The sequence below is a fragment of the Dermacentor silvarum genome, chromosome 3 (genome assembly GCF_013339745.2).
Source record: "Dermacentor silvarum isolate Dsil-2018 chromosome 3, BIME_Dsil_1.4, whole genome shotgun sequence".
NCBI lineage: Eukaryota > Metazoa > Arthropoda > Arachnida > Ixodida > Ixodidae > Dermacentor > Dermacentor silvarum.
The window spans coordinates 94020414-94040101 of record NC_051156.1 but is presented as its reverse complement, the minus strand read 5'-3'; the positions used below and the strand labels follow the sequence as shown (position 1 = coordinate 94040101).

The 19688-nt window shown below is 44.8% G+C and overlaps 1 protein-coding gene across 1 annotated transcript in view; it reads left to right on the top strand.

Annotated features, from left to right (window-relative positions):
- Positions 1 to 5572: 5572 nt before the first annotated feature.
- Positions 5573 to 19688, top strand: part of LOC119444565 (uncharacterized) — a 61304-nt gene continuing 47188 nt past the window's right edge. The window contains exon 1 of the mRNA XM_049664649.1: positions 5573 to 5763. Within this exon, the coding sequence (XP_049520606.1) occupies positions 5573 to 5763 (191 nt within the window). The remainder of the gene's footprint in view (positions 5764 to 19688) is intronic.

Sequence of the window (19688 nt, the reverse complement as noted above, 5' to 3'; positions counted from 1 at the left end):
TCGTCATGCCATCGTCTTCATACACACGTCGCCGTACTCACGCCGCCGTCCTGATGTCGTCGTTATACCATCGTTGTAATTTTAAAGCCGCCATCTTAATGTCGTTATGCCATCATCTTCATACACTTGTCGCCGTCCTCATGTCGTCGTTATACCATCGTTGTCATTTCAAAGGCGCCATCTCAATGTCGTTATGTCATCGTCTTCATGCACTCGTCGCCGTCCTCATGTCGTCGTTATACTATCGTCATTTCAAAGCCGACATCTCCATGTCGTTATGCCATCGTCTTCATACACTCGTCGCCGTCCTCACGTCGTCGTTATACCATCGTTGTCATTTCAAAGCCGCCATCTCAATGTCGTTATGCCATCGTCTTCATACACTCGTCGCCGTCCTCATGTCGTTGTTATACCATCGTTGTCATTTCAAAGCCGCCATCTCAATGTCGTTATGCCATCGTCTTCATACACTCGTCACCGCCCTCACGCCGCCGTCCTCGTGTCGTCGTTATACCATCGTTGTCATTTCAAAGCTGCCATCTCAATGTCGTTATGCCATCGTCTTCATACACTCGTCGCCGTCCTCATATCGTCGTTATACCATCGTTGTCATTTCAAAGCTGCCATCTCCATGTCGTTATGCCATCGTCTTCATACACTCGTCGCTGTCCTCACGCCGCCGTCCTCATGTCGTCGTTATACCATCGTCATTTCAAAGCCGCCATCTCAATGTCGTTATGCCATCGTCTTCATACACTCGTCGCCATCCTCACGCCGCCGTCCTCATGTCATCGTTATACCATCGTTGTCATTTCAAAGCCACCATCTCAATGTCGTTATGCCATCGTCTTCATACACTCGTCACCATCCTCATGTCGTCGTTATACCATCGTTGTAATTTCAAAGCCGCCATCTCAATGCCGTTATGCCATCGTCTTCATAGACTCGTCGCCGTCCTCACGCCGCCGTCCTCATGTCATCGTTATACCATCGTGGTCATTTCAAAGCCACCATCTCAATGCCGTTATGCCATCGTCTTCATACACTCGTCGCCATCCTCACGCCGCCATCCTCATGTCGTCGTTATACCATCGTTGTCATTTCAAAGCCGCCATCTCAATGTCGTTATGCCATCGTCTTCATACACTCGTCGCCGTCCTCATGTCGTCGTTATACCATCGTTGTAATTTCAAAGCCGCCATCTCAATGCTGTTATGCCATCGTCTTCATACACTCGTCGCCGTCCTCACGCCGACCTCACGCCGCCGTCCTCGTGTCGTCGTTATACCATCGTCATTTCAAAGCCGCCATCTCAACGTCGTTATTGCCATCGTCTTCATACACTCGTCGCCGTCCTCATGTCGTCGTTATACCGTTGTAATTTCAAAGCCGCCATCTCAATGTCGTTATGCCATCGTCTTCATACACTCGTCGCCGTCCTCATGCCGCCATCATGTCGTCGTTATACCATCTGTTGCCATTTTAAAGACGCCATCTCAATGTCGTTATGCCGTCTTCGCCATACAGTCATCGTGATGCTCTTGGCCCGCCTTGGCAATAAGCGATTGTCATAGCACTGTAGGCCAATACCGGAGACAGTGCATGTCACATACGTCGCAGCGTAAGTGTCAAGATGACCACTGCACATTCTAAATCAACGTTCTCTTCGGTAGTACGGTGCGTCGCTACGCTGCTTGAATTCTAATCGCCCCATTATCATCGACAGTCATCTAGAGATGGGTTCTGGCGGAATACACCTTGCGCGTTGTTTTGAAGGCTCTTGATGTTGAAAACCTCAGGCAAAGTGTCACCAGGACACAAAGTAGTAAAGTTCGAACAGCGAGGCGTGCACATGTTCGCGACTATATACCCGCCAACTTACTTGTACCACGCAGCGATACAACGTGGTCCTAAATATCGTTCACTTGGCGCACTGTGAAGGCTTCGAGCCCTCCGCACTGATGAAATTGCGCAAATGCTGGTACCAGAGCGCATCCCAAATGAACACGAAATTGAACGCTATTTCTCAACGCTGTGAGAGCGGTGGCAGCATGGAAGCCCTGTGGGAGTTCACTGTTGCCAGCAGAGGGAGCACTTTTGCAGTATAGTTCTCTTATTCCGCCTGCGCGTCCAACGCCTTTCTCCTTTCCCGGTTACTGCTTCGCATGTGTGGGAATTCTTATTACTTCTTATTAGAATCTTGATTTTCAATGAGCTCTCTGCCTCCTTGCGTGACGTAACAGCTGAAAGCGAGCGGTTCTCCTGATATCTGGGATGTTGCGCAAGCTTAGACACCAGGCGATGCCACGCAAACGTCACGCCTTAATTCGCCCATCTGTGACTTGCATGAGCTTTTCGGATATCGATAACAGCATGCAATTTTTTGCGTGCCTAACGTGGTGCATCGCCCTAGGAATATTTTGAAGGCTGGCTTGGTCTTCGATTTTGACAGCCTTGAAATATTCTACAATTCGCGTAGCCTACACTGCGATAAAATAAACAATTGGCGTGTTGTTATTCTTAGACAACGATGAAGGTAGCTAATCCTTGTCATTTATCACGCAACTAAAGTTGGACATTACATGCGATCTAGCTGTAAAGGAGAAACTGTGCTTTCTCCCAGCACAAATTTCTAAAACTTGCATTTCAAAAAAGTAATGAAAACACGTGGTATGGCCCAACAGCAAACACGGAGGTCATTTACAGGAGCACAAAAGGTAATAACCAACGCATGACAATAATAAGGAAAAACACTTCAGCAATCCGTGTTCAACAACAACGAATTTTCCAATGCAGCGAGCTGGAAAGCAGCACTCCATTAACGCATATAACACTGCGAACAATTTTCTACACCAATAAATAAATAATAATACCAATACGAATAAATAAAAACAAGCAACGTAATCCACTAGACATTTGAACATCTATTCTTCGAGACCGGAAAGCGGTTTCGTGACGCAATAGTAACGTTCTGTAAACAATATTAATAAATAAAACACGCCTACAATTTTTGTAAAATTTAGGCAATTTTTTTCTTTCGAATCTACGATGTAATCTGTTGAGTGGAAGAAACGCCTAGGACTCCATGGAGCTAGGCAGTCGGTGACGGAAGCCGTGTTGTTCCGATATATTCTTCAATAAAGAAACAAAAAAGGCGCATTTTCGCCCGAAAGGCCAAGCGTCGATTGCGATAACAAACTAGTGGACAGCTATACGAAGTAATGATAGTCGTTTTATCGGCCATATAAACTTATAAACATAGGCATACTAACTAAATTAACAAGCATGGTGTCAAGCGTGCACAAGCAAACATGAATGCATCCCACTCGATGACCGTGAAAACTCGCTGTCAAAGCGCTGTAGTGAGTAAGCGCGGCAGCAGCAGCGAGCGAATTGACCTTCATCCCGCCGCTCGCATCAACGCGAACTAAGCCGCGAGAACACAGCGCAGGGAGGAAGGACTCTGCCCCCGCTGCAAATGGCTTTCTAGATACAGCCGCCCGGACGGGCGCGCGCGGCGTAGAACCCCCCCTCCCTCTTCCTACCCTCCTCCCAGTGTGCTGCGCGCGACTGGAAGACGTACCGCTTCCTTCCCGTTTCCGGCCCTTGCATGCGTCAGATTGAGCAGTGATCACCGGCTTACTCTCGCACGCTTTCACTCGCAGATAGAGCATACGGCGCGCGACGACGATTGTATCGCTCATGTACTTTATATGGAACCTCACGGCGACGGCGACGCCAGAAATGCACCTGGAGTGTCCATATAATTGCTGTCGCAATAAAAACCCGTGGCCAAAGACAAGCAACTTTATAAAGTGCAACATGGCTGGACCCCAGCCACGCAGCACCTGAACCAGGATATGCATTTTAACGCGATAGCGTTAAGGGCCGCGTGTCGCAGAAAATCCGGCGTCGGCAACCGGCGTGCGATGTCGGCGGGTGGCGGAGAAAATCATCCCCAACCATGCAAGCCCTCCGAATATATTTAGGTATATGCATATGCCACGCCTTCATATATGACGTGCGGTATATGCAGTTTATATTTCCACACCATTATATCACTAATGTTGCTCATACCTTGTCTTACATTCTTCACATATCTATTCCTCGCAATTTTTACAATGATAATCCACAAACAAATGTCATGAAAGAAACAACCCATAGCGCATGCCTTTTATGTTAAATCTTCTCAGACTGACATATTAAACCCCGCAGGGGCGTCTGCGCAAGCAGGCGTTTGGTGAGTTGCGCCACCACGTACCCGAGCACATGAGGGTTGGACCCTCCCGCGTGTAGCCGTGCGCGGCTGAGCCGTGTCTGGGGAAAGGGGGATCCTGGGGGTTGAGCCGATGCCGGGTGTTCGGACCTTTAAGGCCCCCCGGCGGTGGCAACACACCTCTTCGGCCTCTGCTTCACATAGACGGCACCCCCTGGGCTGACCCACCCAGGGGAAACCGGCAGTCGCCTTTTCCTGTCCTCCTCTCCACCTTTCACTTTCCTATCCTCTTTCCCTCAACTCTCCTGTCTCCTCCTCTCTTCTTAGTTCTTCTTTTTCCTGGCGGCTAGGGTTAACCTTGTGTGGCTAACTACCCTGAGTTACGCCATATTGGGTTATAGTTGCGGTATACAGCTGGCGTGGGCAGGACTTGCAAGTTCTCGACGCGTCCCCTCGTTGGGCTCCGTGGTGGGTGGCTGGTACCGTGGCCGAAAAGGCATAATTTTTATGGCTAGTTCTTTTTCTTCAACTGATCGCCCTCCGCACAAAAGGGGGCGCACCGATGTCACTGCTCATTTCTTCACGAAGAACAAAACCAACTTCCCCAGATTCCACGTAATCCATAGTGAGCACTCAGAAATTACTGCACGACATGTCACTCCTTTCAATGTCACAAGAACCCTAATTGACGCCATAGGACAAGGATATAAAATAAAGAAGTTAGCCAATGGGGACCTTCTTTGGAGGTGTTGTACCAGCATCAATACGAGAAGCTTTCAGGAGTAACAGCCTTTGGGGACATTCCTATAGCTATCAGCGCCCACCGATCACTGAATACTGTTCGTGGCGTCATTTCTGACGATGAGCTAAAGTATGTGACCGAAGAAGAACTCCTAAACGGACTCAAAGAACAACATGTCACAAATGTGTACAGAATAAAAATCAGACGGGAAGGCAAGGAAATCGAAACAAAGCACTTCGTCCTAACATTCGCATTGAGCATACTGCCTGACTCTGTGGAGGTAGGCTACTCCAAACTGAAACTTCGACCATACATCCCCAACCCGCGACGCTGCTTCAAATGCCAAAGGTATGGCCACGGCTCACAGAGCTGCCGGGGCCAAACCACATGCGCTAAGTGTGCTTCCCATGACCACCCCTCAGACAATTGTGAAGTTCAACCACACCTCTGTGTAAACTGCGAGGGCAGTCATCCTGCTTACTCGCGTGCTTGCCCAACATGGAAACAAGAGAAAGAGATCATCACACTCAAAGTAAAAGAAAATATCACTTTCAGAGAAGCACGGAAGCGACTTTCGTTGGTGCAGAAAAAAAGTTATTCCGTTGTGCTGCAAAATGGCGCGGCAGCACAGCGGCTCCCAGGGCCTGCCCAGGTCACACGCAGTGAGGCCGGGGCAGAGCCTCCAGCGCCTTCGGTGGAAGCAGCTAGCGCTGCGCCACCCCATCAAAAGCAGGCTGTGCAGACCCCCAGGTCAGCAAGCCTCAAGGCCTCTCTCCACACGGCGAGGCCCAGCTCGAACACACCCGTGCGTCCAGCACGGACGTCCAGCGTATCTGAGGATACAATGGACACAAGTCAAGGCAGCCCTGTGCCGTCGACGTCGAATGAACGGCGGGGCTCCCTAGAACGCCACAAAAGAGAGAAGCCCCGAATCACGGGGCCTAAAAACACTACCTAAGTCTTCTTTTACTCGACACATATAATTACAAGATGGCTTTCATACACTGGAATTGCAGGGGACTTTTACATAACCTAAATGACATAAAAGACATACTAGCCACACACTCACCCGTAGCCTTGTGTCTACAAGAAACAAACTTAGGTCCTAAACACGAAAACATACTTAAAAACTATAAAGTCTTCCGCCGCGACCGAGAGCAGGCAAGCAGGCTCTCGGGTGGCGTTGCTATTATAGTTAAAAATGGGGTCGCAGCTCGAGAACATCAGCTTAAAACCAGATTAGAAGCTGTGGCAGCCATCCTGCACACATTCAAAACAATTACAGTATGCTGTGTATACCTGGAGCCACATCTTGGAATAACTATGCATGAATTGGAAGACCTTTTAGAACAGTTACCGAAGCCATATTTGATAGTCGGAGATTTTAATGCACACTCCAGCTTTTGGGGCAGTGACAAAACCGATACAAGAGGCCAAGTTATTGAGGATCTTATACTGAGTAATAACCTCTGTCTACTAAACACGGGAAAACCAGCGTATTGTTCACCTAGCTCAGGAAAAATGAGCTGTATTGATTTATCTTTTAGTTCACCCTCAATTTTTACCGATCTTAAGTGGGATGTCCTAGACAACCCATATGGAAGCGATCACCTACCTGTACTAATCAGCCTAACATCTTCACCGGAAGTAATCCCGACGAAACCACGACGGTGGATGCTCCGTTTAGCCGACTGGGCACTGTTTCGAGAAAAGGCCAGCCTAGAAAAAATAAATTCGAATAATCTGAGTATAGACGAACTTAATGAAGCTTTCACTAACTGTATTATTGCCGCAGCGCGCCTAGCTATCCCTCAATCCTCTGGAGTAGTAAAACAAAACCACAAAATTTGGTATACGCACGAATGTAGAGAAGCGAAAAAGAAACAAAACAAATCCTGGGGGACTTTTCGTAGATACCCAACGGTGGAAAATTTTATCAGTTTTAAAAAAGCAAGAGCAAAAGCCCGATACATCCGCCGCAATGCCGAAAAATCTTCGTGGCAAAGCTACGTGTCTTCCATAAACAGCTCAACTACATCAAAACAAATGTGGGAGAAGGTTCGAAACCTAAATGGCAGCTACTCCCCATTCACAATTCCCCTCCTCACAGCCCCAGGTATACAGACAAGTATTGAAGAACAGGCAGACATTTTGGGGGAATACTTCTCGGCAGTTTCCAGTTCATCACACTATACAGAATCATTTTAAAATTCAGAAATACCGCTGAGAAACAAAGACTGCCGGTAAATGGCAGCACAAATGAGCCATACAATACTTTAATTACAGTTCATGAAATCCAGAGAGTACTGTCCGCTGGTAAACAGACTGCACCAGGTCCGGATGAGATACATTATCAAATGTTAGCTCATCTCTCCGAACCTGCCGTAGAGGCCCTTTTAGGACTTTTTAACAAAGTTTGGGTGACGGGGAATATACCTGAAGCCTGGAAGAAAGCCATTATCATTCCATTTTTGAAACCCGGAAAACCACCAACTTCCCCGAGTAGTTATAGGCCCATAGCCCTCACCAGCTGTCTTGCAAAGACATTTGAAAGTGTCTTGAATATTAGACTAACCTTTGTGCTAGAAATTCGCGAACTTCTCGACATTCATCAATGTGGTTTTAAAAAGGCATGCTCCACAACTGACCATCTTGTTCGATTTGAAAATACAGTTCGAGAAGCTTTTATACACAAACAACACTGTCTTGCTGTCTTTTTCGATTTAGAGAAGGCATATGACACAACCTGGAGGTTTGGGATTCTCAAAGACCTGGCTGAGCTTGGCATCCGCGGCAGGATGCTGAACTGCTTAAAAGACTTCCTATCTAATCGCTCGTTCCATGTACGCCTAGGCTCCACCCTTTCAAAGAATTTCATTCAGGAAAACGGAGTACCCCAGGGATGTATTTTAAGCACAACACTCTTTGTTGTAAAAATGAACTCTATTAGCAAAATTATCCCAAGATCCATTATGTATTCAGTCTACGTCGACGATCTTCAGATAGCCTGCACGTCCTCCAACATATCAACATGCGAAAGACAAGTACAGTTAACAATAAATAAACTGGCAACATGGGCAGACAGAAATGGGTTCCGCTTTTCTCCACAGAAAACAGTGGCTATTCTTTTCTCACTCAAACGAGGCTTACAGACAGACCCCACCCTACACCTGAACGAAACTGAATTACCTGTCCAAAATGAGCACAAATTTCTCGGTATAACTTTTGACAAAAAACTCACTTTCCTCCGCACATAAACGCGCTTAAAAAGAAAGCATCTCGATCCCTGAACATACTTAAAGTCCTTTCACACAAACACTGGGGTTCTGATAGGCTATGCCTTCTACAAATTTATCGCTCCGTTATACGCTCCCGCTTAGACTATGGTTCCATAGTGTATGGTTCAGCAAGGAAGTCATACTTGAACCGCCTGGACCCAGTACATAACTTAGGTTTACGTCTTTCAACTGGTGCATACAAGACTTCGCCCATAAACAGTCTGTATGTAGAAACCAATGAGCCACCACTTTCAGACAGAAGAACTATGCTCACATGCTCATACATTCTAAAATCCGTTCACTGCCAAAACATATCTGTTACCAAATAGTTACAAGGTGCCCATCGCGAACACTGTTTACCAACAAACCCCATGCAATAAGACCACTCCTTCTCCGCTTTGAAGAGAGATGCCAAGAATTAGATATAATGGACACATTGCCTCATATAGCCCAGAATCCCGATCCACTCCCGCCTTGGTATCGCCTGCCCTCTGTGTGCGACTTCACATTAACGCAATTTCAGAAAAAACAAACACCGCATGAACATATATTACAAGAATATTTAGCAGTAAAGGAAAAATACGCGGAACACTCAGCATTTTATACCGATGGTTCGAAAACAGCAGGCTACGTTGGAAGTGCCGTGATACAAGGCAATTGGGAAAAAACTGTACGCCTACCTCAGTGTGCATCCATTTTCACTGCCGAGTGTTACGCAGTCTCTGTGGCTGTAGAAAAAATAATAAATGAGAACATTGAGAACAGCATCATTTACACAGACTCACTAAGTGTACTCACAGCACTTCAGCCTATAAATGCAATTACACCATTAATCGGCAGCATCCTACATAACCTAAGAAGAGCCACAAGCCAAGGACACAACATAAAATTTTGTTGGGTGCCGAGCCACGTCGGAATCAGTGGCAATGAGAAAGCAGATGAATGTGCTGCGAAAGCGCGGCATAAAGAAATCATAAATGTGAGAATTCCTTACAAAGATTCCATGAAATTAGGGTTCCATAAACTGCGAAATAAATGGCAGTCTACATGGAAAAAAGAAGTAAACAATAAACTACATCTAGTAAAACCTAACATAGAAGAATGGAAGTCATGCTCACACCAAAAACGCTTCATCGAAGTCATATTATGTCGCCTCCGCATTGGACACACGCATCTTACTCACAATTTCCTACTAACAAAACAAGACAAGCCTGTTTGTGAAAAATGCGGAGATGAACTTACCGTAATTCACATATTAATATCATGCACGAAACTCGAAACACTGAGAAAAAAATATTTTACTTTGTTTTACAATGAACACATTCCTTTTCATCCATCATTAATTTTAGGCGAAGACGCACTAGTAAATATGGCATACGTTTTTAGCTTCTTAAGGGAAGCAGGTGTCCTCGAAAAACTATGAATCTGACCCTGCGCTTCATTTCACATTATGATACACCTCATTCACCTTCTCTTCTCCGAGAAGAAGACTGAGGTTTTTTTAATTTGTTGGGATCCTGGGGGTCCTTGCCTAGACAAGGAGTGTTGATCAGGTGACCCAACTGTCGAAAAGAAACTTTACCTTGTGGTTGGCGCATGATAGCCTTAGTTGCTTATGCGCCATTAAACACAACACAACAACACAACACACGCATGTTCAGGAGCTCCCCAACAACCTTTGCAGTGTGGACAGGTGACAGGTCCTGTTGGAACAAGAAGTCTGCGTCAGGAAAAGGCCCGGCCAATGCGTAAGGTATCACAACATAATCAAGGATGTCGCAATACCTTGCCGATGTCATCGGTCCTTCAATACGGTGCAAAACGCCAAGTCCATCTCGGGACATAGTGCCCCAAACATTGACAGCAGTGCGGCCGCTGGATGCGACTTCCTGCACGCAAAGGGGTCGTAGCGGATGTTGACAGGGCTCCACACACGTTGCTTTTGGTCCCAGTGTGTTGTAAGGTAGGTTTGTCACAAAAAGTACAGTTTTCCAATCGTCCGTGGTCCAGGAGGCGTGTTCAGTCCCGAAGTTGAGCCACACCGTCTTGTTTGTCTCGGACAGGAGCGGCTTCTGGCCGCAACATGACTCTTGAGCTCTTATTGCGCCAGTCGTCTTTTTATTGTCGACACGCTTGCAGACATACCAGCGGCAGCACCGATCTCCTTGGCAGTGCAGAAGGGGCTTGTCTGCGCGGCGTCGAGGATAGCCATGTCCTGAGCAGGAGTAGTTGCACGAGGGTGCCGTTTATGAGGAGCGTCACTGATGCGGCCTTCATCCCTATAAGCTTGGATGATGCGATTGACAGTCTTATTCGATCTCCCCATCATTTCTGCTATTTGGCGTTGAGTATACTGCTTCAGGGCACATCAACTATAAGCTGGCGCTCAGTGTTTGGCACTCGGGACATTTTCCGAAGTGAAGAACGTATTTGTGTTTCATTGTGCGCACTACACGCAGCCACTTTCACGCAATAGGGTGCGCGGTGCATCAGTGCGGAATTTTCCATTAAATAAAATGAAGAAAACACAAAGAGCCAGGCTAGGATATCACCTGTTTCGTGAAGCTCGACTTGTCGAACACTAAGTTTGGGCATCAAGCCACGGCGGCAGTTATCATTTTCGAAGCTGAAATCACCACAGGGTAAAAAGAGGGCGAGAGGGAAAGCAGGCAAGTGGGGGCGATGCGCACTGACAGGAACAGCCAAACACTCCCCTGATAACTCGGAAACATGTCACGATTGGCGCCACTGTATAATCTTACAGCGCGCTTGGCCACGTGCTCCCGCGGTGTAGCTCATACTGAGCGCGATAGTACGTTCACCGGCGTCCACATTTTCGGTCACAACATAGTTCCTTAAAAATACTAATTAGTAAATTTACATTAGTTATACTATGAATCAGAGGTTGCCGTATACGTCCTGATGTCCACCAACTCGAGTAATATGTTGCCTAAACCACCATCACTTAAACTCCACCTTGCGGTTTCGTTTGTTTGTTGGACCCATACGTTTATGTTCTTCATTAAAACACACAATACTTTTTCCTAGAACGGGGTTCCGTTACTCAAACGCCCGTCATGATCAAGTTCGTCGACTAGGCATTCTCGAGTACAATGACTACGCTAGTATCCTGTGCATTATCAGTGCCTTCCGTCGGAATACCTAGTCCTGCATTTGTGGGGACTTATCTGATTTAACTAAATACAGTTATACAAATCGAACGCATATCTTGGAATCCGTGTGCAGCGAAGCTTTCGTCATGTGTTTAATGAAATGCTATAAATTTGCCAGTTTGATTTCCGCGTCGTTGGATGTAAAGGAAACTAGCACGCTCGAATGTGCTCGTGCGCCACCTGTCTACGCAATGCGATAACTCTTATCTTGCCTTGTATTTATTTACTTCTTATTTATTTTATATGTACCACCCGGTTCTTGGTCAATCCCCCTTTGTGGGTAAGTGCCATAATATGTGAATTATCATCATCATCATCAACAACACCCGGAGATCAGCTCAAAGAGGTAGTTGGGGTCGACAGAATGGAAGTATACACGCGCGATTGTGGCCTATTTGTGCTTACGTTGTGCTTAGGAAAGTAGGCATACAAAGGTTATAATTATAAACGTTCGCTTTATTAAGGGAGTTGTGCTCTTGATGACGTATATTTGTTGTAACGAGGATATTTAGGCTATTACTGAATAATCCCGTAGAAAGCAAGGCCCTCCAACCTGTGCACGTATGAGTGTAGCAAAAAAAAAATACATCGTAATTTCTTGCGTGCGAGCTATCCGTGAGTACAGCAGCAGAAGCACCCAACCAGACACCATGGTAAAATGTTCGTATCATCTTTTGTTGAAAAACTTTTTCTTAACTGGAAATTTCGGGAAGGTTTGCAGAGAAAGCTTCCCTTCAGAAGTTATGTTCGTGGCTGTGAATCGATAGCAGATGAGCGTTCCGTGCGAGTATATCGAAGCCCTCTCCTTTTCAACGAAGTTGCTTCGAGTTCGTTGCTTGTGATATGCAAGGGACAGCAGTTTACCTCGCTTTCAGTGAAGTGATTGATTACCGCGACCAAAGCACGGGGCAATGTCAGCGGCAACGCGCCCATAGCAGACCATCATTATGATCTATAGCTTCAAAAGCGGGGGTGGCTCTTTATCAGAAAAGAGATTTGTGGAGGAGCCGTAGAATAGGGGGCGGAGGGGCGGTCGGCAATCGATGACACACTGAAAGGACATCGAGGTTATATCATAGTAACTGCAGGAGAAGTATCTAGTGATTTAGAAAATAGCCATCGATGCAATGCACACGCTTCACCTGCAAACCAAAATTTGCAACACTTGTAGGTGGCAGCCATATTTTGCCGGGTACTGCGGATACTGGGGGAATAACGGCTGTGAAATTGTGTAGTCTGTTCTTATGACATGCTTGCTGCCAGCTTCCACTCGTCGTGACTTTGTCTGCTTATACCTCGTCAGCACAACTGCTGTCACATCGCTGACCACACTGACATATTCTGACTATAGGCTCAAGATTAAGCACGCGTCCTCTACTTGATAGCGCGACAGTTAAAAAAAAAAGAAAAGAAGCTCTATAGTTGAAAACAAATGTCAATATTCGTACATGATAAACGATGGTTCAGGGAAATTCTTTTGAGCCAAATGAGGGTGAATTGGATAAGGGTCTTTATTTATCGCTAAAGGTCGACCTGTTGTGTAATTTCGCCGTATAAACCAAAAAAAACATCATCAGCCCATAAGTCTACTGCAGGAGGCAGGCCTCTCCAAGCGATCTCCAGGTCTTCCTACCTTTCCTATGTAAGCGGATTCCATCTCGTCACTGAAATGTTCTTATGTCACCGTTATATCGAACGTTTAATTTCTCTTGGTACGCCACAACTCTTGCGAATAAATAGCCCCAGTGCTGCTTTGTAGCCTGGATTACCGAAAAGACCATTGCACAACACAATAAGATCGCATGCATTGTTAGCACAGCTACTTTTGCGGCACACATTTTATAAATGTTCTCCTGCATTTTGAAACCGGCGGTGCATTGTACATAAACGTCATGCGTACGCAGAAAAACATGTGGCTATGCGATCATTCAAATTCTGAGAATATGCTACATGGACTTTGGTATTTAATTACGGGGAAGTATGTCAACCATTACACAGAGTAAAATCAACGAACTGGTAAAACATACTATTTTCGCTAGGGCAATTGAAATGGAGACATTAGTTGTAAATATAACTTACTTCAACTTCATGTAATAATTGGTCACCTAGACAACCGCTGATATTATCAAACGCGAAACCAAGACTTATCTGCGACACTTCTTACAGTAAAACCCACTGAAGAGTGTACAAGCCAACAACTGTTTGTATAACGGAAGAAAACGAAAACTCGCACTCCTGTATCCGTAAAGTATAGCAACGCACAGTAGCGTTAAAACAATTACGCAGAACCTATCTCTGGATGTCTGTCTATGTATGCGAAGCATTTTTTTTTAATTTTGGAGAACCGACCACTGAAACAAAACACCTGGTTTGTACAATGTGAAGATCTCTTTATTTACCAAGCACGATGTGTCTGATGTTTCGGGTTTCTTCTTTTCTTCTTTATGCAGATGTGTGGATATTCTGAAGTGGCGCCATTGACGACGGAGAGGAAAGCTCGCCTGCAGTCTTTCTTACATAGGTCTGATGACGTCCATTGCATCTTTCTTATGAGTGAGTAGTTCAGGGTAACTTTTTCTAGTTATTCGCGAAGCGAAACTGCTCTTGCTACTGGCAAAATCCCTGTGCTGAAGATTTACGCGAGTATAAATTGTTTAATATTACGCGCATACGTCATAAATCACGAAAGTGAACTTTCAAAGTGCGTAACGTACAGTCTTTATTGAAACACCACCGTCAATCGGGGATAATTAAATATTCAAGAGTTCAAATGTGGATCGTCCTTGTTATGTTGCTGTCAGTGTGCATCTGCACAGTCAGTAGTGGCTACATCAAATATCCGTCCAAAACCAAAGTTAACGTGGAGTTTCGGCTTCCTAAAAAAAAGCTACTTCCCTTAAAAAATGTATCTATCCACTATTTCCTTTCAAGCGAAAATTAAGATTAGCGTCGGGTTCAAGGATATAGAACCATAGATATTGCCTCTTAAAGAATAACAGTGAAGCACGGCTTAGACATGCATTTACTGAACTGGAAACATTTCCAGTTCATTACAAAGACGTCCCTTCAAACACGCGAGACAAAATGTTTCAAGAACAGGTATTTTTCTTTGCGCTGCATCTCCCAGAGGACGTAACTGACAACTGCGACGAGCAAGCTAAATATATCTGTGAATTCGTGAACAAATGGCACCAATGGGACTCTATAGAGAAACGGACCCGAGCGAAGGCTCATTCTGAACTAGACAATAGAAAAGAGTCCCAGTGGCAGAATTAAGCGCACTGAAAACACGCTTGTTTTGAGCGTTCCTGCCTATTTTATAATTTTCAGTGTTTTCCCCCACAAACCTCCCAATGACTCCAATGTTATGTCTTCGGCATTCGTTTGCAGAAAGCTGTGTGCCCTTGCAAGAAAAAGTAACAAAGCCGCTCGGTTCTTGCCGTTATTTTGCCGAAAGCTGTAACTACACCTGAGACATGAATTCACGCTAACCCTTTGTTCAACTGACGCTCAAGCACTCTTTAAAAAATACCTGACAGTTCGTTAGATTTCACGAGCCGGTGCACTTCAAGATGATATCATTCAGACCAGGAAAGGAAGCTGAATGAAAATTAATGCTTAGCAGGGCTTACCATGATAGCGCGCATGTAAGGTAGCTTTATTGCCAGAACTTCAGCGCAATTTTCGGGAGAAATAATTCAGCTGAAAATGCGTGTGAACACTTCCATGTATGCAGCACCTGCAAAAAGTTGTCTATATATGAAATACTCCACTGAGATTAAACAAAGGTTGTTCAGAAGAGCGGAATTAGGCTTAACTGTGTGATCGCAAAATTAACCTGCAAAATTTCTCCGAATGTTTTTTTGCCTTGCACAACACTGATGCCCGAAATATAATCCAAGCGTAGACAATATAAATAGTACAGTGTAAGTATATTACAGAGAAGAACATAGCAGGATACAGCGCTAGCAGTATTAGCAAGCTAGCAGCTTATCGGGCTTTCGTGTACTTCTTGTATGCTGTGCCGGATAAAGGGAACTGTTTCATGAAGTTAATATTGTATTGGCTACTAGGAAGATCAATAGAAAGTAGCTCCCTAAATTTTAATTTAGGTCGGATTGTGAATATTTAAAAAAGTGGCGCTTTAAGCTTATTTAGGCGGCATTTAGCCAAAAGCTTAAGTTGCTTTCGTGGGATTCATTGAAGTTTAAAGGAAGCTCTCGTAGTGCATGACGGTGATGGCCGATCGCTGCAACCTCGTGCTTTCCCGCAAATTTATTTCGACACCCTTTTATAAAAGTAAGGTACGCAAAACACTTCAAGAAAACTAAAATACCTATATGTATTCCCCACTGACAGAGACGGGACTCGAACCCAGTACCTCTAGATTCTAGATTCTGAGACATTCGTTCGGCAGCCAGACCAAGCAGCTCCTGCTGTGGGACCTTTTCATAGCATTTCGAATAATAATGTATGCGTGCATTTGCCCAAACTAACGTACACATAAGCCCTAAACATGAAGGATAAGAAAAATGATCGGAAGCTAGCGACTCGCTACAGCGATGCATAGGAATACGATAGGGATATACTATTAAGCCAGAAAATACAGTGAGTACAAGCGATATGGAAATAGATGTGGGGCTTAGATTATATGACGGATAATAAGAAGGTGCGCAGTTAGGCTCGTAATCGATCGATCGATCGATCGATCTATCTATCTATCTATCTATCCATCAATCTATCAATCCAAGGGCCTTTTTAGTGCTTGTCTTTTACACACAGTGGCGCATACAGATGCAATTGCGTACTCTTGCCTACTAGGGGACTCATTTCCCTGCCAAAGGCATTACGAAAAATTTTAACGTTCTGTTGTATCAGTGACCTCGCAGCGGTCCCACTTTGAGGTAAATTCCTAAAGCTTTCTCAGACAGCAAATTTCCATCTAGGCAACTAACTCTTAAGCGCACAAATAGCTCTAGCACTAGTCTCTCCCTTGCTTCCAAACGTTCCGTGTGTACTGAAAAACACTGAAACTCTTGCAGTGGCAGCAAGACCACCACGGTCTCGGTCTTCGTAGTTCCTGGGCTGCAGTGTTGAAATTCGTGCGAATGTTTGGGACAACTTCGCGTACTAATAACAATTAACGTTACCGTTCCTACTATACTTTGCGCTAATAAACTTGTTTCCCAGTCACAGTCCTCGAGCAGGGTTTCGTTCACCCACGCATTTCAGCAGTCAAGCCGGAATGCTATCCTTGTTTGCATGGATCGCTCATATCTTTGTCATTTGATACGATTTCAATAGGACGTGCATGATCACAGCGGTATCCTTCATCTCAATGTGGTATTGTTAACTGGACACTGTAAACAGTGAGTAATGAGAACTGCGTTCTGCCCTGGATATGAGGAAGGCGGAAAAAAACTTAGCGGCATCAGATTAATTGCACACAGCGATCATCTAGTGAGAACGCACACTGTTCGGTAATCTGCACAATTATACTTTTTTTCCTAGCTGGTTTAAAAACAAATTGTGCTTTGGCACGTACGAAGCTTATGTTTTAATCACCATTTCGCTGAACCCATTAATTATGGTGATGTATTGATCTCAGCAATCTGTTTGATCTAAGCTATCAGTTAATTTTCCCCTCTGTAATGCCTCCGGGCCTTGAGGGTACTAATAAATGAAATGAGTGAAATAACGAACATTAGGACTCGCTTCAAAGCGGTGCATTTATGAAACTGCGCAAAGATTGCACTTCATTTAAAATGAAGAAAGAAATCCAGCAAATAGAATGTTCGCGGAAATGTTCGATGTATGTTTTAAGTATAGTGAAACAACGGCATGGTCATATTTGGCTGTTGGTTTAAACATTACTGATTGTTGGCTACTTCATTGGTCTCTTTTCTATGTAAAAAGTTAACCTCTCAACCTCGTCATCCTACTGTTTAAATACGTGTATGTTGCGCTAGGACCGGATTTAGCTAGATTAGGAATAAATTATTCGCTCTTATCTTCCATGCAGTTTTTTTTAAATTTAAATTGGCGTTGAGCCATGCTCCCTCAAGGGCTGCAGAAGATAGCGCCAACCTTTCCTTTTTCATACAAACCACTTACTACTTTTATTTATTATTCCAATCTTATACCGATGGCAATGATTGCACGAGTTCTTCGTAGTTTTATGGAACGTTCGCCTAGAAAGCACTCACTGTGAAAAAAAAAAGAAATAAAGGAATAGCTGGCTTGTGATGGAATAACACGTACTACATCATTTTTGTAAATTCTGGTGTTCTCGGAACTTGCAGTACGTCAGATTTTACTTTAATATCTGCTGCATCAGAATTGTGCCGACAGACATGCTGAATTATAATGAATGGACACATGGTTGGGTGCCCAGTTGTATACGGAAATTTTGGAACGAAGTATGGCTGCTGAATAAGTAATCACTAAAGCTACGACCTGTGCTGATTTCAGCAGGCATGATTTCTGTCTGTTCTTGTAGCAGTCAGCAGACATGATATTACCAACCTGCGTGGGTATTTGCCATGAGCTCATGTTAGTTGCATGGGCTCATACCCTGTAAATATCGGGCTGCATGAGGATATATGCCCATGCGTTCATAGCTGCACACAGGCTACAGGTCTCGTTCGCACAACAGTCTGAAAATGAGAGGCTGATGTTCACTTAAGTTTCCACAACCATGTCAAAGCTTCATAAGAATTTTTTTAAAGTACAAGATAGACACAGCACAAAAGGAAGGTCAGACACAGGACAGGTGCCTGTCCTGTGTCTCACCTTCTATTTTGTGCAGTGTCTTTTTCGCACTTACAAAAAAAAAAAATGTCAAGCATGCACCAACTAGGCCCACAGAAAGTTATTCTGAGCTTTCTAAGCAGCCATAAAGAAAATAATTAACTCACTCGGATACTAAGACCACAGTTTATAGCCTCTTGAATGAAGCTAAATCGTCGGTGAAGCACGCACCGACGTTTCGGTGGTCTTAGAGCGGTGTTCCCCCTTAGTGCAGCACTTGAGGTCCCAATTGAGTGCATGCAATAGTGGCTCAATGTTTTTTTAGGAAGGAACTTAGCGCATGACAAGGTGATCTGCGAATGTGCTGCACGGCCAGTTTGCATCGAAAAGTTGTGCCGAAGCTGTCGAGAACCCTATTTCTCATAGCAGCCTCAGTGCTAATGAAATTCGACCTTGTGCAGCTCAAGTGCTATAAATTAAGCCATACTCGGCAGCGCCTTTGCAGATGAGAGTTGTGAACTTTCGAACTGGCTTTCGTTACGGGAAACCAACACGATGGCGAGTTGGCCTGTGGTAAATGCGTTTACTCGAGAACGCGCTCACTTTCAGTCGGCGAGGTCACTGCTTGCTGCGGGAATCAAAGTGCCACGCTCGCAAGATGTATATGGCCGCCTGCACCTATGTACGCAGTGGTGCGCACGCACACACGTACAGACACATAACGGATGCACTCGAGCCGCGCAATTACCTCAGAGAGTGTTTTGTAGAGAACAAAGTTGGAAGGCAAAGTTTTGGCGTAGCGCGCGCGTAATTACTGGCGTCTCAGGGCGAACGTACGTGTTGGTTTTATGAAGCAAGCGTCTTGTGAAATTCCTCTGGAATTCAGTCCACAAACAGCTTTGATGGTGGCACCCGTATCACACCTATTAATTTTTTTGGCAGCGCCTGGTCGTGGAAAAGTATGATGTCTAGAGGACTTCGCAGTCAGCAGCATCTTTCCTGCTACACGGCGTGAGCGTCGCAAGGAAAATATATTGTCGCACAGCAGCAGGTATTCCGAGGTTTATTGTGCTGTAAGACACCATATATGTATATTTATATCAGTCTAGTCATATCATAAGAAGCCAACAAGCAATGATAACAAGGACAGCATAGGAGAAATTACTTCTAGTTTCTAACTGAAATAAAGAAATTGTAGGTATATGGAAATGAAAGTGGATGAAAGGACAGCTTGGGACATGAACCCACGTCTTCGCATTGCGCATGCGATGCTTTTACCTCTTACCTAAAGGGCACCATTCATGACGGAAAGAAAGGGCCTACTGTATTCTGTTTTATATACGTCTGATGACGTCTAATAATTTTTTTAGATCAATGAGGCGGTCTGGGTACCTTTTCCAATTTATTTATGAAAGGATATTGCTCTTGCTACTGCCAAAAGACCTATGCTGAAGATTTCCGCTAGCCTAAATTGCTTGGAATTATGGTCATGCGCCTTAAATCACATGAGTGAACTAAGAACACACGTA